At 53.6% G+C, this 23,018-nt stretch overlaps 7 protein-coding genes across 7 annotated transcripts; 6 read left to right on the plus strand and 1 right to left on the minus strand.

Moving 5' to 3' along the window:
- The first annotated feature begins 848 nt into the window (after positions 1 to 848).
- HER10_EVM0007658 (uncharacterized protein) lies at positions 849 to 5,701 on the plus strand. The gene is made up of 5 exons (XM_035483044.1): positions 849 to 3,019; positions 3,069 to 3,096; positions 3,149 to 3,891; positions 3,949 to 4,751; positions 4,839 to 5,701. The coding sequence occupies exons 1-5, from the start codon at positions 2,723 to 2,725 to the stop codon at positions 5,074 to 5,076; spliced, it is 2,109 nt and encodes a 702-aa protein (XP_035327012.1). The 5' UTR covers positions 849 to 2,722; the 3' UTR covers positions 5,077 to 5,701.
- A 98-nt stretch (positions 5,702 to 5,799) lies between these two features.
- On the minus strand, positions 5,800 to 8,033 carry HER10_EVM0001432 (Mob1/phocein family protein). Its single transcript, XM_035471179.1, has 2 exons — positions 7,452 to 8,033; positions 5,800 to 7,377 (listed from the first exon to the last, which is right to left on the minus strand). Exons 1-2 carry the CDS (start codon positions 7,665 to 7,667, stop codon positions 5,965 to 5,967), a joined length of 1,629 nt encoding a protein of 542 aa, XP_035326541.1. The 5' UTR covers positions 7,668 to 8,033; the 3' UTR covers positions 5,800 to 5,964.
- Positions 8,034 to 8,191: 158 nt separating this feature from the next.
- On the plus strand, positions 8,192 to 9,745 carry HER10_EVM0004650 (CobW/HypB/UreG). Its single transcript, XM_035474286.1, has 5 exons — positions 8,192 to 8,556; positions 8,614 to 8,625; positions 8,677 to 8,773; positions 8,820 to 9,333; positions 9,386 to 9,745. Exons 1-5 carry the CDS (start codon positions 8,361 to 8,363, stop codon positions 9,719 to 9,721), a joined length of 1,155 nt encoding a protein of 384 aa, XP_035326800.1. The 5' UTR covers positions 8,192 to 8,360; the 3' UTR covers positions 9,722 to 9,745.
- Positions 9,746 to 10,918: 1,173 nt separating this feature from the next.
- On the plus strand, positions 10,919 to 13,080 carry HER10_EVM0006141 (NOT2/NOT3/NOT5 family protein; the record flags this gene model as incomplete). The annotated part of the gene is made up of 7 exons (XM_035475735.1): positions 10,919 to 11,022; positions 11,436 to 11,902; positions 11,955 to 12,276; positions 12,324 to 12,527; positions 12,575 to 12,716; positions 12,776 to 12,817; positions 12,964 to 13,080. The coding sequence occupies 7 exons, from the start codon at positions 10,919 to 10,921 to the stop codon at positions 13,078 to 13,080; spliced, it is 1,398 nt and encodes a 465-aa protein (XP_035326891.1).
- Positions 13,081 to 13,382: 302 nt separating this feature from the next.
- Positions 13,383 to 14,608, plus strand: HER10_EVM0008856 (CUE domain-containing protein). The gene is made up of 2 exons (XM_035478364.1): positions 13,383 to 13,890; positions 14,071 to 14,608. The coding sequence occupies exons 1-2, from the start codon at positions 13,621 to 13,623 to the stop codon at positions 14,395 to 14,397; spliced, it is 597 nt and encodes a 198-aa protein (XP_035327098.1). The 5' UTR covers positions 13,383 to 13,620; the 3' UTR covers positions 14,398 to 14,608.
- Positions 14,609 to 17,707: 3,099 nt separating this feature from the next.
- Positions 17,708 to 19,833, plus strand: HER10_EVM0012466 (uncharacterized protein). The gene is made up of 2 exons (XM_035483181.1): positions 17,708 to 18,785; positions 18,840 to 19,833. Exons 1-2 carry the CDS (start codon positions 18,365 to 18,367, stop codon positions 19,409 to 19,411), a joined length of 993 nt encoding a protein of 330 aa, XP_035327401.1. The 5' UTR covers positions 17,708 to 18,364; the 3' UTR covers positions 19,412 to 19,833.
- Positions 19,834 to 20,342: 509 nt separating this feature from the next.
- On the plus strand, positions 20,343 to 22,956 carry HER10_EVM0009134 (DEAD/DEAH box helicase). Its single transcript, XM_035478633.1, has 2 exons — positions 20,343 to 20,851; positions 20,916 to 22,956. Exons 1-2 carry the CDS (start codon positions 20,490 to 20,492, stop codon positions 22,519 to 22,521), a joined length of 1,968 nt encoding a protein of 655 aa, XP_035327123.1. The 5' UTR covers positions 20,343 to 20,489; the 3' UTR covers positions 22,522 to 22,956.
- The last annotated feature ends 62 nt before the right edge of the window (positions 22,957 to 23,018 follow it).

Raw genomic sequence — 23,018 nt, forward strand, 5'->3', positions numbered from 1 at the left:
CCTTGACTCCTTTCTGCGAATTCTGCTAGCGACGATAGCTCGGACTCGGCGGGGAACATCTTGCTGCGGATACTGCTCATATGGTTTGAAATTCGAATACGATCATTCCGAGTAGTACACCCATTGTGACGGGTAGCTGTCAACAGATCCACGGGAGCTTCCCATCATCAATCTCCGCCGTCTTAGACAGGACCAGGCCCACATTGTCTAAGAGTGACCTTTTAACACGAGCTTATAGGCCTAGAGCTGTGACTGGACGCCAGGGCTTGGACAAGTTCCGCGCTAGAGTGGCACAGAAGAACGCGCCCACGGTTTTCTTAAACTGCCAGACGAACGCTGGCGCCGCTCAACGCATTTGCTCTACACGGCAAATTTGCGCGGACAGGCTTTTAAGGAACGCGGTTTCAAAGGATGGGCCTGGCGGCGGCGTATGTGCAACTTGGGTCGTACTAAGCAACTAGTGAGGACGCCGCCGTTCACTCATCCATGTCGATTCCAGGGCGAGTATGCCCAGCTGTCACGGCTGTTCTCTCGCGGGATCCGAGATCAGAACATCAGATCAACAACAGGAACACCCACATCATTTTCAGCTAGCCTGCTGTTGATCAAACTTCAACAACCAGATGTTGACAGGGCTTCAACTATCTGCTTTTCCCGCCCAACCCCAGCAAGCTCATTCCCAGCTTTGTCCCCACCACCGACCTGGGCGCTTGCTTTGGCCCGTTACATCACCTTAGACACAAGACCCTTGTCTCATCATTCTGCCAGGGCTTATCTGTGCCTCTTCTTCCGTCGGGTTCTGACGTCCAGTCCAGTTCCTGATCCAGAGTCCTTTGTACTTTGTACGCTTGTGAGGAGGAAACCCATCTCTTCAGGCTGAGGGGTGAGTCGAACCTGTCTGCCGGTACCGCTGGGTCGGACGATCTTTACTCTTCTCCCCATGCTAAGACTTTGGGCAGACGGCCAGACCAATTCGAGCACAGCCCGGACATTCACAGCCGTTTGGGCTTAGGACGACCAGCCGTTGCCACGTTCATCAGTAGACACGGGTGGTGACGGGACTCCATATCACGCCTTGGATCGGCCTCTTGCCAGCGTCTGCCACGCCTCAGCCGCCCCAGCACTCACGCGCCATCCCGGAACCTTAATCAATCTAGGGCCGTCTTTCCAAACCGCTTCTCCCGAGGCTAGGGAACCACCAGCAAGACACAGAGCTCGCAAGGGTGGCTGCGCCAAAAACCCCTTCACCCCGCGCCAGCTTCTTTCATCACTTTTCAGGACAACCGTTCTCTATCCCAGTCCATTCCTGAGGATACTATCACTGTTGTGGACTGTCCAACCGTCTAGACATTTCACATTTTCGGCAAGTCACGTACTCTAGGCCACCTCAGAGCTGCCCATCTGGTCGACTCTCGCTCCCTACTTGGCGCCACCCACCCGTACACCATCACACACCAGCGGGCTTTTTGACTTTGGAATCTACATTCCACGCCTCTTCTGGCTGCAACGCAGCTACAATACCCACATGTTTGGCCAGTTTCGTCTCACTTCTGGCCTTACCGCTGGCTTCGAGTCTTCAGATCTGACGTATTCATCTGCTTGAATCTCTTCGGCAACCCCTTCACTCGATCTAATCCCCTTGTCGGGCCCAAGTGAGTGGAACGAGGCACATCGATACTCACCAAGCCGTTGCCGTGTATTTTGTTACACAATACGGCGTATTCTTCATACTCGTCGATATTCAGGACCAATCTTCATGCCAGTTGGCGCTTCACCAGGCCCTTGAGTTCCAACTAGGCTTAGGCCAACCACAACGGCCCTCCACATTCTCAACAGCTTCCAGGTGCTTTTGAGCTCTGCCGGGATCGATTCGGACACGGAGGCCAGACAACACCACCTCGCCATCTCTGTCTAGGTCTTGACTTCCCTTCCTAGCGTAGTAGCTTCCAGGAGCCCCCGCCATAACGCCAATCCCACCAGCAGATCAATAGAGCGCGAGCTGCGATACCCGCTCTCCAGTCAACCCAGTTACATTGTGGCCGTCCCAGTGCCCCACTACCGTCATCACCACCCGCAGTAAAAGCTATCGAAAGAACTGGTGTGGCTCTGGGTGACCGAGACCCTCTTCTGAGTGGCACAGTTCGCCCTTTCACTACTTCCCCCAAAACAAGGAGCGAATAATCTCCCTCCCAAGTCCGCTCACAACTACAACCACAGACCCCTCTCGACATATGCCGGGTCCGCCATTTCTATTCCCCTAGCCATCCTATGAAATACGTAGGTTGCCACGGACTCAAGCTACAGCTTTGAAGGATCAGTATCCATGCCCCGGATCAGATTCCACCAGCTCGCCATTTCAAGCTCTCGATCTGATCTACCTAGCCGGGCCACCGCGTCCCTCTATCCGGACGGCTCCTCCTTCCACAACTCTCCATCTTTTTACCTCAAGGAATCCATTCCCTAACAACAACTTGGCTCACTCCATCCTTTGGCTTGCTTAGACATATCCCGCCTAGTCTGGCCACCCCACCATAGCTCGCATTGCCGTCACGGTTAGCGACCCACGAACTCCAAGGGATACGGATTTGCGGTCCTTCTGAGTACAGGTATAGCATGCCAGCTCCCTCAAGGTCATCGTAGCACACGATCCACAAAATCTCACCTTATCAGTCCCTTGCCTTCCGCCTAAAAACCACGGCGTCGGCCCCTTCTAGCTGCAAGTATGGGGGACTATTATCACCATTTTCTCACCTCCATGACGGGGGTGGCAGCTAGCCAAAGTACAAGTCCGCAGGACATACATCCCCCCCAATTTCCAGGCGCCCAGATGTCCATGATGGGCGGTGCCATGCCTGGGCCATATCCCAACCTTGGATATTTCACCGGCTTCCCTGATCCCGTTGGGCTTACTGCCCCCAAATCCTCGAGGAACCGAAGAAAGTCGGCTTCGGGCTTAGATCACGTCAAGCACCGAAGAACACGATCCGGTTGCTACATGTGTAGGAGCAGAAGAGTAAAGGTATGTCTCCGCATCCTCTACAAGATTATAGCCTTCTGACTCGATGTAGTGCGATGAAAGCCGGCCAGTTTGCGATAGTATGTTTGGCCGAAGAGGTACTTGTGATTTGCATCGTTAACGTGAGCATAGGGTGTCGAAAAGGTAGCCGCGAATGCATCTATCCAGAACCACCAACGACCAAAGGATCTCCAGCACAAGGCTCCTCATCCAAAGATGGAGCTCCTACTCAACAGCAGGCCAGTCCGGATTCTTCCAACGATGCTGAAGATGGAGAAGACGACACCGAACCCGCCGGTCTAGACACCATTCTTGACGAGGACGAAGGAGAGGAAGAGTCTTTTCAGAGACAATTTTCTGGGCCGAGTAGAAGCAGCACAGCTTCTTCCTTCAACCTACAACGTACGGGAGGCACACGGCACGGCTCCGAGACGCCATCACACGAGGGGACCAAGAGCGCCTCGCCTTCAACGTCTACCGCGAGCAGTCAAACAACTACCGCATATACGATGCCGGATCTTACGATATTATCCCTAGGTGGTCACGCCGACTGGTCACATCTGCCCCCCGACCTCCGGCAGCATCTGGAATACTTCTGCGAAAACGTCACTCACTATCATTACTGTATGCTCACTGACGCACACGAGTTCTTCCGTGTAATTCTGCCGAATTTCGCGTTACAGAACGAGGCTCTGTTATACGCGGTTGTGGGCTTCGCAGCGTACCAACGTACGATACAGGATCCCAATGGCAAGATGGAAGAGTTTCTGAAATACTACAATAAGAGTGTTATCCTGCTGCTCAACTCCCTGAAGAGGAAGGAGAAGCATAACATTGCTATGCTATTGACCGTCCTTCAGCTTGCCACAATCGAGGTACGGCATTTTCCGCATATAGATGGAGAGTAAACATGTGGCTAATCTATGATACAGGAGTATCTGGGCGACTGGATCAACCTTATGGGGCATCAGAAGGCTGCTTTCGAGATGCTGACACATTTGTTCACACCTGAGACGGCTACGCAGACCCCTCTTGGAAGAATGATTGTGTCTTGGTATGGACGCTTCGACATCTTCATCGCCATGATGGGCGGCTTCCCCACGATGCTAGCCCCCGAGTGGTTCATAACTTTTGTAGAATACTGCGATCAGCAAGCTGTATCGGACGAAGCGGATAGCCTGCACTGGAAACTCGAAGCGGAATCAGGTCGCCTGCGGGTTATTTCGAGAGAAATGTCTACCCTCTTCGCCCGAGGTAGCAGAGGCCAGATAACACCGGAAGATTTCGCGACGGAGCACGAACGACTACAAAACTCGCTTCAGGGCTGGAAAGACGGATGGGATCACGCACTGACTGACCCTGCTTACTACGTCACCGACTTTAGCCACGCGGGGCCTCTAGGGGAGGACAACATCGTCGACCCGTTTATCACAGGAGTCTTGTACGATTTCCCGATATTCTCGACAACGCTACTCACCAGCGAGTTCAACTCTACCATGATGATGCACAAGTGTCAATCGTCGACGACGCAGCGGGAACACCTGTATGGCGAGCTTAGAGGTCACGCATACGCCATCTGCCAAATCTTTGAGGCTGTCGAGAGGTGGCCGTCGAGCCCCAGGGGCAGCTTAATCCTGATTCAGGCTTGCATTGCCCTTTCGGCTTTGTTCTTACCGCAGGATGCCAAACACCACAACTGGATCCGAAAGAAGTTTGCTTTGCTAGAGACTATGGGGTACGTGGAAATGCTGGCTGCAGCCTTCTGCTTTTTACCTCGCATACGACGGGACAGCCACACTGACGTTCGATGAACCCTACACAGATATATACACCCGATATCACTCCGCACCAAGATGGCTGAAATGTTCCACGAGCCCAGCTGCGTGCGCTGGTGGCTGCCCAACGACGAGGGCTACAGCCGTATCCTACAGGACGTGCGGACTTTTGCCGATGAACGCAACGCCAATGCCGCAACCGCCCAGGCGGAGAACCTAAGAGAAGTCAGACACATTTTTGCAAAGATGCAAATGGCGGAGGAGAATGCAACACAGGCTGCATAGATCTTGAGACCCAAAAACTTTGGGGCAAAGGGGGAAAAGAGGGAAGGGAATCGTGAACATGGGGAGGAAAAGTCGGGGCGATAAAAACAAAAAAGGAGGTGGGAAGTCTTGATCGACTCGGCAAACACAGTGGCTGAAAGGTTGGACGGCATACGATGCCCGTTATAGGAGATGGATTGGGAGGATCGGGGCTCGTTGGGAGCTCGTTGTAAGCGGACGTTACGGTGGAAACGACGGGGGAAAAGTTCGAGCATGGACGGATCAAAACAAAGCGGCGGCATATTTCTTTTCTTCATTCCCCCTTCTATCTAGAGGGCTACATCTATGAACCCATAAAGGCCATGCCATACCCAGGCAAAGGCCATGCGCATTTTGGCGTTGGGTCTTCTTTTTATGTTTCCATTTCTCCCTTTTCTTCCCTCCCCGTCCGATTATTCGTTTTAGCAAAAATCCCCCATCTGCGCCCTTTGTAGGAGGATTAATGTATTATATCTTGTTTCATTTTCTTGCACATTTTTTTTCTCTTCATCTCTTTCCTCATATCATCATCATCACACATATTTCTTGCTTCCACGTTAGACATAGATTCTGTGTGAAACCCTGTTTTTCCCTTTCCTATTTATACACACAACCTCGTGATACGTTCTGACAAAAAATAAAAGACATCACGAGACTTGGAAGAGAAAACCTCCGAAAACGAAGAAGAATATTATACACATACGTGGGCCTCGTCTCATTACAATAATAGAAAAAAAGAAGAAAAATGGTCTACCAGTATCCTGCCCAACTCAGAACCACCGCCCCCTGGGTTTGACCGATAGGCATCAAGTCTGTGGCTTGAACATTCATCAATACGCAAAGTCATTAAACCCCCCTTTTCTCCCTCTGTCATGCCTCCTTTTTAGCCCCCTCGGCCTCCTCCGCCTTCTCCTCCTTTGCCTCGTGCTCGGGCTCCGTTTCCTCCGCCTTGTCGGCTTCTTCGGCCTTGCTGTCCGCATCTGCGGCATCTGTTGTCGTCGTAGTCTCGTCTACTTTGGCGGTTGACTCCTGAGCAAAGTCGTGAGTGCTGACGTCTGGAATCTCGCCAGATTCATCGTCATCCTTAGCTGTTGCATTGGGAGTCTCATCCGCCGTCTTGTCATCTGCGTCTTTAGCCTCGTCGGTACCTTCGGCTGCTGCCTCACTTCCTGATGCAGGAACGTCCTCATCCTCACCGAAGTTCAAATCTGGCCGCGGTTGGTTTGAGTGGGCCATACCGCCCTCGGTTTCTTCATAGACCAAAGTCGTTTCCGCATCGGATTCTGTATCAGGGTAGTCGGTTTCGACCACTTGAGGCTCTGCCGCAGCGGCCTCTTCCTTTTCTTCCGTGGGCGACGCATCCCCAATAATCTCCTTTTCAACAATCACCGGCACGTCGGCCACTTCGGGCTCCTCCTCGAGCGTCTCAGGGGCAGAGATGCGCATCTCCCGCAACTTATTTGTTACAACATTATCTTCCTCGTCAGCCTCCACGACTGTCGTCACAGCACTACCGACAGAGGGACTCGCCCTGACATGACGTCTCGTAGCAGTACGGCCAACAGGCTGAAAGTTGTCGTCTTCGCTCTGTCCGAGGCTCTCACGGTGGCTGGGCTTCACAATGGACATTGGAAGCTGCTTCTTATCACCACCGTTGGCATCGGGCACCGCCGTTGCCGTCTCCAGGCCCTCGGCCTCAGGTGGGAGCTTGTAGTTCTCGGCGGGGAGGAGGTCGTACATGTCGCACACGGTCTTGAAGAAGACGTAGAGTCCAGTCTGACCCTCAATGGTCCAGAAGACAGCGCGGTGCTGGAACCAGGCGTGCGCGAAGATGCGATGCAAGCGGCGGAAGACGTTGACGAGGTTCTTGACGGCGACGCCCTTGTTGTGAACGTCGGAGAGGACGACGAAGCGCGAGGGGAAGATTTTGGGATCCGTGACGATATTGGCGGCCCAGTCGAGCGTGTGGCAGCAGTAATCGATGGCGCAGCAGCTCTTGGGCTGCTCGTGGACGGCGCAGAGGAACTGCCACTCTGACGCGCGCATCTCGGGACACGTCGCCGCGCTGCAGGGTGGGGAATCGAAGAGGAAGCCGACAATGAGGGTGTTGCATTGCGAGATGAGGAAGCGACACAGTTCGTACAGCCAGAGAGTGCGGTCGATGCCCGGCGGGGGCGTTGCCAGCTGGATTGCGGTCGTACGGGTTATCGGGACGCTGTTACTCTTGGTGTGGTGGTAGTGAAGTGCGGCGAGATGCTCCTGGAGCTGGAAGGCCGAGTCGAGCTGTGCAAAAGGGTTGTGTAAGCGACAGAATCGCAAGTTTGAAATCGGCTGTTCACGGGTGCGTTGCTACGAACCTCATTAAGGGGGATAAGCGGCGGTCCAGCAGCCATGTCGGCGGCCTTTGTTCCCGGGTGTATGCGACGCCTCGAGTTGGCTTCAATGAGAGACTGCTCCATTGGTGAGGCTTCGCGATTCGATTGCGCACCCATGGAAGGGGACTTGGGACCGATTTGGATCTCAGCGGGCGGCGGCGGACTGGGCAGCCGGGGCGAGCTCGGCGCCATTGCCATTGTGAAAGGAGGTGATGGAGTGGTGGTGGTGTGGGATGGTATGGTATCGGGGGGTGGTCTCCGTGATGAAGACGATGTAGAAGAGAACGAGCGACTGGAGAGTATTTTGCAACCGCGGTTCAAGAGCTATTGTGTTCCCCCCTTGCGCCTCCAGGATTTGCGGTCACAGACTGTCGTAGATGTGTTGGTATGTCGTGGATGGGTTGTGTTGTTCAAGCTGGGCGAAAAGTCGTGGTCGGGCGGCTAATCAAGAGCTCCAGGTCACCCACATCGAATGAAAGTGCTTTGGGGGCCAGAGCTCCTGGTTCTACCGTGTCGCTGCTGTTGCGACCCCGGCACACCCCAGCTCAGCTTAGTCAGGAAATCATCCCCGGCCATTGACGGTTGTGTGTCCTTCTTTCCATTTTTTTTTGGGTGAGTGTGAGTGCCGGCGTGTGGGACTAGGTAGACGACGTCAAATAGGTACGTACTCCAGGCTTTGAATACTACTTCCTTCGTGCCTGGGAACTTTCTTCGCTTGACAAGTCAGTTGAAGGGCGTATTCTTCACTGAGAACTCTCTCAACTCTACAGCCTTTTCCCAAGACCAAGGGAATTCAGTCACTTGCAAGGCACTCGCTGCTTTCTTCCATTCGCCTCTTAAGCTGCAAAGAATTGGTCTGAGCTCTCTCGCAGGGTTCCCCTCCATCCTAGCATGGATTTCGACGATGATGCCCCGCCTGATCTGGTAGAGGCCGGAACCGTTGCTGAGGATGATCTGCCACCGTCGGAGAGCCAGATCAAGGTCCCGATCACCATCGTAACGGGTTACCTCGGTGCTGGGAAGACGACGCTGCTCAACTACATCTTGACGGCGCAACATGGAAAGAAGATTGCCGTGATTATGAACGGTAAGCCAATCGCGTAATCAAATGTTTAGCGGGGCATTATACTGATATTATTCGCAGAGTTTGGCGACTGTTAGTTTCCTCGGATGTAACCACGCACTTGAACCCACTGACGCTTTTCAGCTCTCGATATCGAAAAGTCGCTCACTGTCAACAAAGATGATGAGCAAGTTGAGGAGTGGCTTGAAGTCGGCAACGGCTGCATATGCTGCTCCGTAAAGTAGGAACACCCCGTCAACTAATCGCATTTGTATTAATACGCCCAGGGACACTGGTGTCAACGCCATCGAGTCGCTCATGGAGAAGAAGGGCGCGTTCGATTACATTTTGCTAGAGACCACAGGTCTTGCGGACCCTGGCAACCTTGCGCCCCTGTTCTGGGTCGACGATGGCCTAGGAAGCACAATCTACTTGGACGGTATCGTGACTCTGGTAGATGCGAAGAATATTCTTCGCAGCCTTGACGACCCCGCCGGCAAGATTGAGATCGACGAAGATCACAAAGAGGATGACGGCCATAGTCACGGTCCGCTCATGACGACGGCTCACGTCCAGATCTCACATGCTGATGTCATCGTCATCAATAAGTCGGATCTGGTTTCCGAAGAAGAGTTAGGACAGGTCAGATCGAGGATAGAGTCTATCAATGGACTCGCCAAGATACACGTCACCAAGCAGAGCGAGGTGCCGAAATTGGAAGGGTTCTTGCTGGATTTGCATGCCTATGACCAGGTCACGGAGCTCGACACCAGCCAAAAGGGCCACAGCCATCTAGATTCGGTGAGTGACTCCACGAAAGTCGCAGCATTTCTCTTTTGCTGATAAAGTGTAGACCATTTCGACCGTCTCGATACCAGTGCCAAAGTTGGCACCCGCACAACTGGAGAAGATCGATTGGTGGTTGAGAAAGATCCTCTGGGACCGTAAGCTTCCTGGGGACGAAAAGACGACGCTTGAGGTCCATCGGTCAAAGGGTCGGCTGGTCTTTGACAACGGCGATGTCAAACTCATCCAGGGCGTGAGGGAGATATTCGAGATTCTTGACTCGCCTGACCAATCGCGCGAGGCCACGCAAGCTCAGGAAGGCAAGATCATTCTCATTGGAAGGCATCTCAAGGGCGTCGACTTCGAGAAGAGCTTGGTGGATACAATCAACTCGAGCATATGAATAAAACTTCTGAGACACAATGCGTTGTTCTGGGCGCGTGATCATTGAGACATCGACTGCAAGACGTGCAGAAAATAATTTCCAGAGACGGCAGCGCAAGTGACTTTATTGCAAGAGTGCGAGTGCCTCGGCTGTTAGAAAGCATCAAGCCAATGCATGCTGGAAGCTGCCATCTCATGTGTTGAGAGGGACATGATGTCAAAAAAAGGCCCCAGGTGTATGTACGGCAGTAGCGCGTTCGCACTGATGCAGGGGGTTTTTGGAGGGGCTCTGGGCGCACAGGCCATCGGATCCATCTTTGACCGGTCCTCCGCGCGTTAGTGTTGGCTGGGCTTCGACGTCTCTACACTGTACACCAGGAATCCGCATAGAGCTTCCTTCGTGTGCGCAAGCTTCGAGCCAGAATAATCTTTCGAGCCATCTCGACCACGAATGCATCCTAATTGACCCCCGAACTCCCCGCGACGACGAACCATACAAAGCGACCCCCGATAGCGACCGTACACTCCCCGAGCCTTCATCATGAATCGACCAGGTAGGCCTGACCCTCTAGTCGTCCCCTTTCAGCCTCGGGGTACCCCGCCGTTTGCATGTCCATCAAGGCCACTTGGATCTCGTCGCACCTCTCAATTGTGGTCGCCGCGCCTCTATATCGTCGAGAAAGCTTGAGGAGCATCGAAACCATGCATGCGAAACGTCACGCCACCAATGATACTCTCAGTAGATCGTTGCCACTGTTAGCGCCGACATGTAGCCCTCACCCTCGAGATCCAGCGCTGGTACTCTTCGACGTAAACACGGCCTTTGGATGGACAATCATGGACCCCTCGTACACACGCTACTGTTGAAGACGATGGCTTCGAGCCTCGCTACTCTTAGGCGACACTATGCAAGACCTCCAAGCTGACAATGGGCGCAACCAGTAGGAGTAGCTCCTCAATCACTGCGTGGCATACCGGCAGGTTTTGGTGGCCAGCAGCAGCAGCAACAACAACAGCAACAACAACAAGCTGGGAGGGCAGTATCAAACAGGTTACCAAATGGGAAAATAGGTAGGGACACTCAGCTCTGTCTCCATGTGTGTGGTGTGATTGGGTACAAAGGCGGTGCCAACAGGAAGACCTGATGTTAACGTGGAGTATCTTGGAATATACAGGCAGTAATGGATCTGGCTGGGCATTTGGAGGAGGAGTACCCATGGGAGGTGCTGGTTTGCCAAATCAAGCCCGTCAACTTGGAGGAAATGTGAGCTTTGCACAAAGCTTAAGCGGGTCGCAACCGGCAACGCCGCTGGACCTTTCGTACGTTCTTTCCTCTTTCCTCCCTCACCGGCTACCCTGCACATCCACCTACCGCTTTCCCCACGATCACCACCCAAAGTAGTGGCACCAGCCGCATTTCTAGCTTCACGGCCAGCCGCACTTTGGTCTTTCTACTTTTCTCGGGTCTTTCGAGCTCTCGTCTCTTCTCTTCCTTTCATCATGGGCAAAAGGCAACGTCTTGTCCGAAAGAAAGCAGCGAGACAAGAAAAGATGGATAAAGCATCGTCTTCTTCGCCTCGCGAGAAGCCCAAAAAGGGCTACGCGGATGTCCTCAAGACGTATTTTTATTCTCCCCCTTCCTCTCCTTCCTCATCACTGCGTCTGGCGCGATCGCGGGCGACCGCTTCACCCATCATTTCTGCCACCGATAGTGGTACTGACTTCTGAAGTAGCGAATTTCCATCTCTCTCCAACAACGCCCAGATGAACACCACCGGTCAGTCAAACATGTGGTCATCAACAGCGTCGCGGAACCTGGGTGCTGGCCCAGTGCCGCGCAACCAGCAGTCGACGCCACTGTCGGCTCAGAGCGGGCAGGACGAGCTCTTCACGCCAACTTCGGCTCGCCAAGGCGCCTTTCGCTTCGGTGGTCAGAGCAGCGCAGGTCCGGCGCCTCAAGCCCAGTCTAATCCTGTGGATGATTTCCCGCCCTTGAATAGAAACTCGAACGGCGAAATCGGTGGTGAGCGAAGTGCTAACCTGATGCCCTCTTTGGGTTTCGGTGGCAGCCAGGCCAGCGGCTCAACCGCCGCGATACCTCCTGCCCGAAGTGCAGGTGCCGGTAACGGTCTTCTCAATGCGCTCTCTGCGAACAGCAGAACGTCAGATGGTCGCTCACCTTCCATCGCTAGCGTGCAAGGTATATCGAACCCAGCTCATCGGACGGCCATACACTCACTGACACGATATAGATCAAGCAAGAATACAAGAGGCATCTGGCGAAAGAGGCAACTCTTTCGCTGATGAGACTGGTGGCGACAGCGCTTCTCAGTCCGCAGAGACCAGGAACCCCCCCGGCGCCATTGGCAACGACGCAATCACAGGCAATGGCAAGGCCAAAGAGGAGAAGGAAGGCCAATCACCCGACGTGCAGGACCCTCTGGCGGGAATGGCGCCCATCGACAAATTCGGCATGAAGGGTTTACGCGTTCTCATGAACAACTACCCCAGCTATGGCGCCCTGATGCAGGGAATGGATCCCAACGAGTTCGGACTCAACGTCAACTCGCCAGAGTAAGCATTCTGACTGTTTGTAAAGGAACACCTACTGACCATGACAGTCTCATTTCTACGCAGATTTACTCTCTCTACGACGACACGCCTCCGCGTCCCGCGATTCCCAGCGTCCGGCTTCCTGAGTGTTACAAAGTGACCAATGTGCAACCAATTGAGACCAAGATCCCGTCGTTCAACGAGGAGACCCTGTTCTGGATCTTCTACAGCTGTACACAGGACGTCAAGCAACAATTGGCTGCGGTCGAGTTGTATGTATTTCTCACACCCGAGGTGGCCACTGTTAACAACCTTGCAGGCACAGCCGAAACTGGCGTTGGCACAAGAAGCTGCATTTCTGGTTGACTAAGGACGAGCTCATGATGCCCGCCAGCCTTGGTCCCCACCATGAACGCGGCTACTACATCGTCTGGGACACCACCAACTGGCGCAAGGAGCGGGTACGTCTTGGGTTTCTCTCTTTCAGATATTGAGCGCAAATGACTAATCTTGAATACAGAGAGAACTCACTCTCCACTACGGTGACCTGGAGACAAATCTGGCACAACCGGTTGCATAGTTGAATTGGGGTTTATGGTTCATTGGCTTTCTCGTTTTATTGACGAGGCTGGAAACGACTTGGTACCTGGGCACTGGGCATGAGACCCGACAGGCGTTAAGTCATGTTGATACGGCATGGTTTTACAGGCTTCCGGTATGAAGCTGGCCAGGCAAATGGCAGCCGCTGCATATCTGCCGCTGCTTTGTGTGTATGAATCACTGATCAATGGGAGTTACCCACGGCCGTCAAACAAAGGGAAATAAAATGACGACGCCGATGCTGCGAACGAAAACTGTCTTCTATCTCCGTGCTTCCAAATGTACGTGATGTTACCTTTTGGACGTCGGAAGCGCCTGGTATAGCAAGAGATATCTCCTCTGTGAAGATATCCTTACGGAGAAAGGTACTCAGAAGTTACCTTGGCGAGCTTGAGTGGAGGTTGTTAGGGCGGTCCGTGCTCGACTTCCTCAGATGGGAAAGCGCGGGTAACTCCGATTGCGCGCCACTGTCCACATAAGCTCCAAACCCCTGCTCCCTGAGGAGGGCTGATGAACTCATCAACTCCATAAAAGCTGCCAGCGAGACTCCACGCATCTGATCCGACCACATCCCTATCCCACGCGCAGCGGCCATACGCTCCTCGGACTCTCTTCATTTTGGTTGCAACCTCCAAGAGGCCTGCACCGCTCCAAGCTTCCAACCGCCACTTCCGACAGCGAGAGCCCACAAACACTCCGGCCTTACACCAGATCGACGACCTCCACCGGCCAGAGCGGCACGACACAGACACAGAATCCGTTGCCATGGCGAACGAGCAGATCTCGCTGCCGTATCTGGTGATGATACTGCTGGTTACAGCATTCGTGATACGGTTCCTGTTCTTTTCGCCCGCCCCGCCACCGGCGCCGCGACAGAGCGCTGCAGCGGTACTACGCACGCGCGAGGCGGCGGTAGAGAGGATACAGCAGATGTTCCCGCAAGTGGACAGGCGAACGGTTCTGTGGGATTTGCAGAGAAACGGCGGAAATATCCAGGCGACGTCTGAGAGGATTCTCGCAGGACGGATGGAAGCTGTGAGTTTGAATCCTTGCCTTTCCCAACTTCATCTCGGGCGAAAGCTCGGCGTGCCGAGTACGCACGCGCCGGCGACAACATCATGGCTGGGAGCTACTATACCCCCATGATACACGGATTACTTTCTCCTAATGTCGCGCACTTCATTTTTGCTGACCTTGGTACGTGTCGTCAAACAGCCCCCAATCACCTTCCAGCCCCCTCCCCCGCCGGGAGCGAATAACGCAGCGTCCAGCTCCTCGACACCGGCCAAGGCGCCCGAGAAGCCCACGCAGCCGGACCTGATTACGAGATACAAGCTCCAAGATAAGATCTCGGCGCAGCAACAGCGGCAAGCGGAAGCGGACGCCGCCGCCGTCGCGGAGAAGGAGAAGGAGAAGGCTGCCAAGGGGTGGAGCTCGAACAGGGACGAAAGGCAGTCGCTGTTGCAGAAGCGGAGGGACGAAATGATTCTTGCGGCGCGGCGGAAGATGGAGGCTAAGATTGCTGCTGAGAAGGCGGCATAAGGTAGTCTTGGATTACGGCGAAATGGGATGGGCCTTTCACAGCGCATTGTTCTCTTGATTGTTGAAGGCATGGGAAGAGATTGCCGGGGTATGTGCATTTGGGAATTCTGTACACTCACACTCACATACATACTCGCACAGGAACAGCCGAGAACGAAGAGCTCTTCGGCTTCAGTCTAGTTTGGAGGAGGATGGATGAGGATATAATGGCACATATTTCTTATGCCTCCAACGCTGTGGGGAAACCTACCTTGCCTCACACTACTTTGGCACATGTCACTTTTCTCCTCGGAACCGTGGGCTTAGCTGGCCGATGGCGCGATGTGGATCTGGCTTGACTACTTTACCTCATGCAGTGAGAATGTGCGTTGAGAAGAAGGACCCTGATGAGTCGTGTCGAACTTGACAAGCACGTGCTGCGGTTGAACGGGGCTATTCGAACTTGACCGAGATAAGAACCTAAGGGCACGCCACTCCGGTAGTTGTCACAAGTAAGAAAACGGAGAGCGGGAGACCCAGGCGCCGTTGGCATAAGTGCAACCGTATCAGTGTCGCCCATCTTCATGAAGGGGTTAGTTCATCGGGTCTGAACGACATTAGCTTGACGTTTCCTGTGGGCTTGACTCGTTCGTTTTGTTTGGCACTTATTAATCTTCACCACCAGGAAAGTTTGGAGTGATTTTATCAAATTCTTCGTCAGTGACGTTTATACAAGGGGGGAGTCATGACATGCTGTGAGAGATAGGTATGTGGAGCTTATGTAGAGACTATGGGACGGAGGTGGTAGGATGTTCTTGTCATTATCACAACTACTCGATTTCATTCGAGCAGGTGTTTTGTCACCACGGTTGTTTGTCTGCCTTGACATCACGTTCCAGCCACAGCGCATGTGATTGAGGCTCTCTCTCACTCCGCCGAGCCGCATGATACTGGTTTGTGTGACCGGACAGACTGTCTCGCCGTGGGGGGGCAACGGCCATGACATCTTGTCTTACGTGCGTGCTGTTAAGGCTCCAGATGCAATGCTGGGTGGCAACATGCACATTGCATTGCCATTTGATAAAAGAATTGTCGCCTCGAATGGTCTCTTATCTCGACGCCAAAGTTCTTCTTATGCTGCTGGACTGAAGATCTGAACAAGCCAACGTTTCATAGGTCCAGGCTCTCCTCACGTTTCCCCAAGTCGGGTGGGAAAAAAAGTACGGGACGATTCGAGAATGACTCGGGAGAACGACCCGTTCCTCGGACATGAGGTTCCTGAGAGACACGTGGGGGTTCTGTTCTGCTGAGATTCGTGGACCATGAAAGAGTCGGATGAAAACATGGAATGCATGTTTAGGTGGCTTCGAGGCAGAGAAAGGAGACTGAGACATGGGGCGCAACATGGTATAGGCGTGTAGGTAGTCAGAGGTGAGATTGGGGTCTGGGCCGCGGGTAAATCTTTGTCGTTCTTCATCGATCGCGTGGGTTGTCGTAATACAGCAGCATGGGGGCCTGTCACACTGGTGATTGTCTTGTTGGTGTGAATGTCAGATCTCATCATCTGTCTCCTAGGGTTACCCAGATTAGGCATGCCGTCGGTATTGCACCCTGTACGTGAGGTAAGGCAGTTCTCCGACTGGTGTCGTTCGACTGATAAGAAGAGGGTGTTGGAAATCTAAACTCGGGATGACAAGACGCCTCTCTTTACGCCGCATGTTGGTCAAAAGAATCCGAGGTTCTGCTACTATGTAACGGCAAGAGGAGTAGGAGGGAAGTTAGCGCCGGTGGCAATGAGATAGATGCAAGTATCTCATTACTGAGATGTGAATGAATGCAGTTCATCTTGTAGTTGAAATGGTGAGTGAGAGAGTTGTTGGCGGACGTGGAGGGGTTCAAGGAGGGGTACATGGCACGGGATGCTACAGCCCAGTGTCCGTACCAAGATTTGCCGGCGTGTTCTGACGGCTGGATCTCACTCGCTGTACGAGTCTAGCTTCTCTCCATTTTTTCTTTCGGGGGTGGTTTTCTCCTCCCAATCCGTTTTTCTCGTTCCTGTCTAGCGCCACCAGGTCTTTGGCTTGGAGATTGTAGACGTTGTGTCACTGAATGTCACTCCTAGCCGGAGGCTTCTTTCTGCCGATCTCATGGGACGCTCGTTCAACCGTTGAATCAGCCCCCCTTGCAATGGGGGGAAACCGGTTCAAAAAAGAAATGTCCCGCAGGAAGATGCAGCGTGACACAGCCGGGATTTGCGACATGGTGACTTGGTGACTTGCAGGATCGTGACGAAAGACTACGATCCTTTGACTGCACACACTGCTCTGCTGCGATATCTATGCAGCGCTGTGTAAGAGGCCATGAATGCCAGGAGCCTCTTGACACTGGACCCTTGTAACGCTTAGCGTCCCAATTGCGTGCATGCAGATGAGGTGGGGACCGTCAAGAGACTCAGAGAATGAGTGTGAGAATGAGAGAGAGAGAGAGAGACAGGGCGTATCCGTACGCTTCCGCGTGAGGGCTACCTACCTCTTCATGCATTCGCTGCATTGGCGCCATGGGCCATGTGTTTTGTGGGTGGCTATGGGCATGGGGGCATGGATGGATCAGATAGAGAAAGACAAGACCGATAGAGAGCCCCGCTTCGACCCAACATTTCTGTCTTTCACATGCTTTTTTTTACTGACTGACTGACTTGACTGTAAGTCCCTCCCCGTGGGCCCCATCTTCACCGCGCAGGATATATCCACTGCCAGAGAGGAGAAAACGAAGAAGAAAAACAGGGCGGACGAATATACGATAATTAGCATGGGGCAGAGAAGGAAGAAAAATACTGAAAAAGGCTGTCCGGATGGTCAGCGAAGATGAGAGGCGGGGGGCCCTTTGTGTTAAGTTACCGTATCATGGTTCGACCAGCATGTTACGCAGTTCTGCTACGCAATACGCTGGGACGCGCATAGTAGGACGTAACAAAGACACGAGGATTTCAAAGTATCTTTTCCAGCGCTATCCGTACCTTACCGTTCTCTGTTTCTGCATTTGACAGCCAAGGTTCCGTGCTTGCAGAGACTCGAGAAGTAGAGAGACGTATTGTCCCCCAAAACATGAGGTAAACTTTCCCTCATCTGACGGGACTTTCTTCTCTTCGTATCAGACTATCTGCGAGCCGGCCACCGCCGATTCGATCCATGCCCACCAGATTTCCCGCCCCCTACCCGCCTCAGCGGGAACGACTGCCAAAGAAAGAAGATGCAAACCGGGGGCAGAAACAGGCCATTCACCACTCCCAACTGATACGCTCCATCTGCCCCTCCACTTGCAGGTTCTTTCGCTTCTTAGTCAAGACTCCAAAGTACCTACTATTACCTTGCTCTACTAGGTACTGCACTCCGTGACTGGCCTTACTTGAACTTGCCTCTTCTCTTAAACCTTTCCCCCCCTCCCCTTCGCTTTCTTTGTCTCACCTTGGATTTTGCAACTCGCTCAAAGAAGCCTCAAACCAACTGATTATCCTGTGACTCGACCTAGATCTGTCAAACAATTTTTATTTTTTTGCCAATTCATCTTCGTCGTCCTCCTCAACCTCTGCTTGGCATCCTACGTATCTTAGACTCAAAAATTCCAACCACTTTCACTTGGATACAACCGTTGCCGCAAGCACGTCAAAACGTGGGATTTACAACAGCGGGGCAATCTCTTATCAACGCTTTTTCTCGACAACATTCCCTCAGTCGCAAAGTAACGGGCGCTTGGGCTAGATCTCGACGTTCTTGGTCCGTAACATTCCTTCACTGGCGACAGCGCCCTCGTCCTCGCCATCACAAGCCTGGGACTTACCAGAATAGCAGACCGAGAACAGACCGCCACGCCATCTCACCGAATTCCCCGACAACCATTAGATTGTCAACACAGGCGGACGGACGGACAATAGCGCCCATTCCCCCTCCTTCGCCTTCCTCCCGCTCAAGAGGGAGATAATAAAAACACAATGCCCCCCTTGCGGCCCTGGGGTCCCATTTTCGAAGAGATTACTCTCCCGCAGAATAGAATGTCATCGACGGTCTTCTCGATGCTGCCAACCTCTCTTCAGTCCCGGCTACCGCCCCTGCGGTCTATCCGCAAGAGCGCGAGCATGCAAACCCTCACCTCGAGCAGGCAATCACACACCCGCACCCTGTCAGGACTCGACGACGGCGTCCACCGAAATATTACGCAGGCGCGTCTCGTCTCCGAGAGCACGGAAGAGCAGCACATGAGCCTGGTGGCCACCGAACACCGGACGTACGAGGTGCGTTCGGCAGCCGAGAAGCATGAGCAGCAGCGGCAACAAACGGAACAGTATTATCAGCAACAGCAACAGCAGGCGTCTAGCCAATCTTCAAACGTAGATTGGCGCTTCGCCCAGCAAGGTGAGAGCCGTTGTGATATTGATTGATGCCTCCGACTTACCACTTGGTCCGCAGGACTTGCTTTGATCGCCGTCGCCCAAGATGAGCTGAGGCATCCGTCAAGGCGGCCGGCAGTCGATTTTGAGAGGAAAGCGTTTCTCGACGGCGTCGAGTACATCCTCAAGGCCCTTCCCAGCGACCTCAACGAACACGAGCTTCACCGACTCCGCACGTCGACACCCTCCAATTTCATCCCGCCACCAAGTCCGGGCGGCCGGGCGTATTCCCCCTCGCGGGGTGCGAACAACGGCAGATCGATTCTTCACCGGGGCGTCCAAATCGCAGTCGTCAACATCTTCATCCTCATCCACCTGGCGCTGCCGTACATCATCCTCATGCTGCGGTTAGCGGCCCGCACGGAGAGGGAGTACCGGATATCGGAGAACCTTGTGGGCGCGGGCATGGGTCTCGCCAACGCGATCGGCAGCAAGGGAATGCGCATAACCGGGGCACTGTACAACGTCGGCGACGGCAGGCTCGGGCAGGCTCTCACAGAGGCTGTTGCCTGGACGGTTGAGGGCCTCACGGGAGGTCTATCCGATGGTGTCGGCGAGGGTCTGTCCATCGTGGCGCCCAAGAGACAATGAGACGACCGGTAATGAGGACATTTGACGCACTATGATATGGGGATTTCATCATATTTTTTCGGGTTTAGACTTTCGGCGTATATCTCCGTTTCCTTATCTCTGGTTAGGTATGGTTGCTGCAAACGCAGGTACTTTTTCTAGGTGGAACATCTCTACTTGAAAGATTCAGTTAGACCAAGTCTGGGATGGAGCGGGCTCTACCTGAGCTTTACAATAGCTCACACTAGCTTGCTGGGTTGAGCTCAGTTGGGAAAGCCTCTTGTCATTGGCATCTCACTTGAGAGCTTACTTGACTATGAGGTTTCCTGCGATGATCGAAGAGATCGGAGTCTCGCCAGCGCATCGCCATCAAATGTTGGTGGTGTGCAACGATTGGGTTATAGAGAAACTCATTTTCGACACTAATGAATCAATGACCTTTGATTTTTGTTGGCCCAAACGAGTGAGATCTCATGATAGATAAAGTACGGAGTAAGGGAAGACTAAGTTGAGCAGGGATACTGAGTACAGCAAACAAACTACCCGCCATAAATTTGGCCAGACCTTCTACTGTCCTTTCTGACCGGTCTACAAGAGGGTATTGGTTTGTCATACCACTCTGGCTCATCGTTGGAACTTCAGTGGGTGTTTGAGCAAAGGGAGTAGGCAAGAGGTTATGATTGTTCAAATTACCTGAGGTTGAGTTGAGAGAGCAAAAGTATGAGTGCTCCGATGATAGACGCTAAAAGCTTGCCTCGCAGGGGTCGAAGCCGGAGCGCCCCGGGGCGCGTCAATGAGTGGCTGTTCCATCCCGTCCCCTGTCAGTCGCAGGAAAGACCCACCGAAAACCAAAGGAACCAACCGAAGCTCAGGGAAAACGTGAAGTGATGGGCAGATAAGGCCGGGAAAAAATTCTTATCGGCTCGCCTCCTGTCTCCCAACTGGCGAAAAAAAAGAGGACGACAGATTTGCATCCTACACACCCTCCTTCGCCCACTCCCTTTTTTTCTTTCTAGAACCAAAGAGCTGTATTGTATCGTCCTTTTTCTTCGGTAGCTACTGTTTTTTAATCACATTCTACAAACACACACACATACAAATGTTTCGCCAATCTCTCAGGAGGTGCGCTCGCATCAGCGGCGCAACCTTCGCCGCCCCGGCTCTCCGAACGACCAGACCTGCCACCCTCCAGACGATCGCGAAGGCTCCAGCAAGCGCGCTTCGCGTGCCACTCAGCATTAATGCGTTCAGACTTTATTCTAGCGAGGCCGCCAGCGCTGCGGCTGCTCCGGTCGCCGAGGATGAAGGAAACGCTTCGGGTCTGACGACCAAGTTCGCGGATTTGACGAAGTTGGGCGTTCACTCTACCCTTGTCGACACCATCACGAACAGAATGCGGTATGAGAACATGACGGACGTCCAGAGCAAGACCATCGAGCCTGCACTGAAGGGCATGGATCTGTAAGTCGAATTCAATCATCATCAGCGCGACTACGCTGTACAATATACTAACACTACCTCACAGTGTCGCCCAAGCAAAGACAGGTACCGGAAAGACCCTGGCGTTCCTCGTTCCCATTCTGCAGAGAATGATTGCGGCGGATCCGTCGCTCGCAACCAGAAAGGCTCGTTACCAGGCCAGCTCCAAGGATATCCGTGGAGTCATCATCTCCCCTACACGTGAGCTTGCCGAACAAATCGCCCTCGAGGCCGAGAAGCTGTGCCAGGGCACGGGCCTGGTCGTCCAGCGTGCCGTCGGTGGAACACGAAAGGGCGAGATGCTGCACAAGACCCGTAGAGAAGGTTGCCACTTGCTCGTTGGTACACCCGGACGTCTCAACGACCTTCTCGAGGACCCTTACAGCGGAATTGAGGCACCCAACCTGGCTGCGATTGTCCTCGACGAGGCCGACCGCATGCTCGATGTCGGTTTCGAGAGAGAGCTGCAGTCTATTGTCGATCAGCTCCCTGACCCCAAGACTTCTGCGCGCCAGACTCTGCTCTTCTCTGCGACCATCCCCAAGAACGTCATCGCTCTTGCCCGCCAATGGGTCCGCCCCGACAACTTTGACTTCATCCAGACCATCTCCAAGGACGACGTTCTCACCCACGACAGAGTTGATCAGCACGTTGTCCACTGCAGAGGCTGGGCCAACGTCTTCCCTGCCATGTACGAGCTCATCGACAAGGAAATCCAGAAGAGAACTGCCGACCGGGATCTGCTGCCCTTCAAGGCCCTTGTATTCTTGCCTACGTCAGCCTTGGTCGATCTTGCTGGCGATGTCGACATTACGATGAGAGGCGACCGTGATCGCGTCCAGGGATGGAGAATTCACTCTAAGCTCACCCAGAGCCAGCGCACGAAGGCTGCAGAGTTGTTCCGCAAGGCCAGGTCCGGCATCCTGTTTTCCACCGACGTTACTGCCAGAGGTCTCGATTTCCCCAACGTCACCCACGTTATCCAGATTGGCGCTACCTCAGACCGTGAGCAATACATCCACAGACTCGGCCGCACGGCTCGTGCGGGCAAGGAGGGTGAGGGATGGTTGATTCTCGCCGACAGCGAAATGGAACTTGCCCGCCGGGAACTGCAAGGCCTTCCCTTGAAGCCCAACAAGACGCTCGACTGTGCTCAGCACGACTTCACCAGCGGAGACGAGCCTACGGCGATTTGCGAGAAGGTGACCCAGGCTACTGCTCGAGTTGACCCCCAAGTCTTGGAGGTTGCCTACCTGTCCCTGTTCGGCCAGAACCGCGACAACGTTCAGGCCAAGGTTGACGAGCTCCGCGAGTGGTGGGTCAATGCCATGGAGCAGGACGATACACCCGCCTTGAGCGCTTCCACCATCGAGAAGCGTGGTCTGCGCAGAATCAGAGGTCTCAATGTCAGACAACCGGGCTCCAGGTACGACAGCGGCGGCCGTGGCGACCGTGAAGGCTTCAGCCGTGGTGGTGACCGTGGTGACCGTGGTGGCTTCAGCCGCCGCGAGCCCCGCGATGCTTTCGAGAAGATGGAGATGGACAGCACCAGCTCTGACCGCCGTTCCTCTGACCGCCGTTCAGGTGGCTTTAGCCGGGGCGGTGGACGTGGCTTCGGTGGAAGAGAGCGTCAGCAGAGATCCTCCTGGTAAAGCGGAAGATGACGACACTGGCGCCCTGGAAGCGTAGTGCGCGCGAGCGGAGGAAAGAAGAGAATAACCAACAACGAAAAAAGTAAAGGCTCCAATGAATCGGAAAAGGTCTGTGAGATACGGAAGACGTTTTTTTTAACGACCTCGGAAACTGAATTAGACATGTCATACCATACCCCCACCCAATCCCCCATCATCATCACCACCACTCCCCTTTCCTCCTGTTTTTAAGAGGGAAACAGGCTTGTATCATACCATTTTTGTAACGGAGCACAGGAAAAGGGGGGCTTTACTCGAGGGAGTTGTGCTTGTATTACCACCACCGGCATTGGGACGGGGCTATAGCGCCTCGCGAGAGAGATTTCAACTGTACGAGATTAACGGGGGCGATAAAAAGCTACACAATTGTAGCGCCATGTAAATAATACTGAGGGACATTGAATCTCCAAATCTCATCTTCAAAGACACAAACATTTAACCCACTCTTGTCTCGTGTG

Source organism: Colletotrichum scovillei (genome assembly GCF_011075155.1).
Source record: "Colletotrichum scovillei strain TJNH1 chromosome Unknown Contig00011, whole genome shotgun sequence".
Lineage (NCBI taxonomy): Eukaryota > Fungi > Ascomycota > Sordariomycetes > Glomerellales > Glomerellaceae > Colletotrichum > Colletotrichum scovillei.

Bases quoted from the DNA above. Each gene is read 5' to 3' on its own strand.
- HER10_EVM0007658 (XM_035483044.1), top strand. From the start codon at position 2,723: ATGGGGGACTATTATCACCATTTTCTCACCTCCATGACGGGGGTGGCA. The intron at 3,020-3,068 runs GTATGTCTCCGC...GACTCGATGTAG, and splicing joins GTAGGAGCAGAAGAGTAAAG to TGCGATGAAAGCCGGCCAGT. The intron at 3,892-3,948 runs GTACGGCATTTT...TCTATGATACAG, and splicing joins TTCAGCTTGCCACAATCGAG to GAGTATCTGGGCGACTGGAT.
- HER10_EVM0001432 (XM_035471179.1), bottom strand. From the start codon at position 7,667: ATGGCAATGGCGCCGAGCTCGCCCCGGCTGCCCAGTCCGCCGCCGCCC. The intron at 7,378-7,451 runs GTTCGTAGCAAC...CCTTTTGCACAG, and splicing joins CGCTTATCCCCCTTAATGAG to CTCGACTCGGCCTTCCAGCT.
- HER10_EVM0004650 (XM_035474286.1), top strand. From the start codon at position 8,361: ATGGATTTCGACGATGATGCCCCGCCTGATCTGGTAGAGGCCGGAACC. The intron at 8,774-8,819 runs GTAGGAACACCC...TAATACGCCCAG, and splicing joins TGCATATGCTGCTCCGTAAA to GGACACTGGTGTCAACGCCA. The intron at 9,334-9,385 runs GTGAGTGACTCC...GATAAAGTGTAG, and splicing joins GCCACAGCCATCTAGATTCG to ACCATTTCGACCGTCTCGAT.
- HER10_EVM0008856 (XM_035478364.1), top strand. From the start codon at position 13,621: ATGGCGAACGAGCAGATCTCGCTGCCGTATCTGGTGATGATACTGCTG. The intron at 13,891-14,070 runs GTGAGTTTGAAT...GTCGTCAAACAG, and splicing joins TCGCAGGACGGATGGAAGCT to CCCCCAATCACCTTCCAGCC.
- HER10_EVM0012466 (XM_035483181.1), top strand. From the start codon at position 18,365: ATGCCCCCCTTGCGGCCCTGGGGTCCCATTTTCGAAGAGATTACTCTC. The intron at 18,786-18,839 runs GTGAGAGCCGTT...CTTGGTCCGCAG, and splicing joins TTGGCGCTTCGCCCAGCAAG to GACTTGCTTTGATCGCCGTC.
- HER10_EVM0009134 (XM_035478633.1), top strand. From the start codon at position 20,490: ATGTTTCGCCAATCTCTCAGGAGGTGCGCTCGCATCAGCGGCGCAACC. The intron at 20,852-20,915 runs GTAAGTCGAATT...ACTACCTCACAG, and splicing joins GCACTGAAGGGCATGGATCT to TGTCGCCCAAGCAAAGACAG.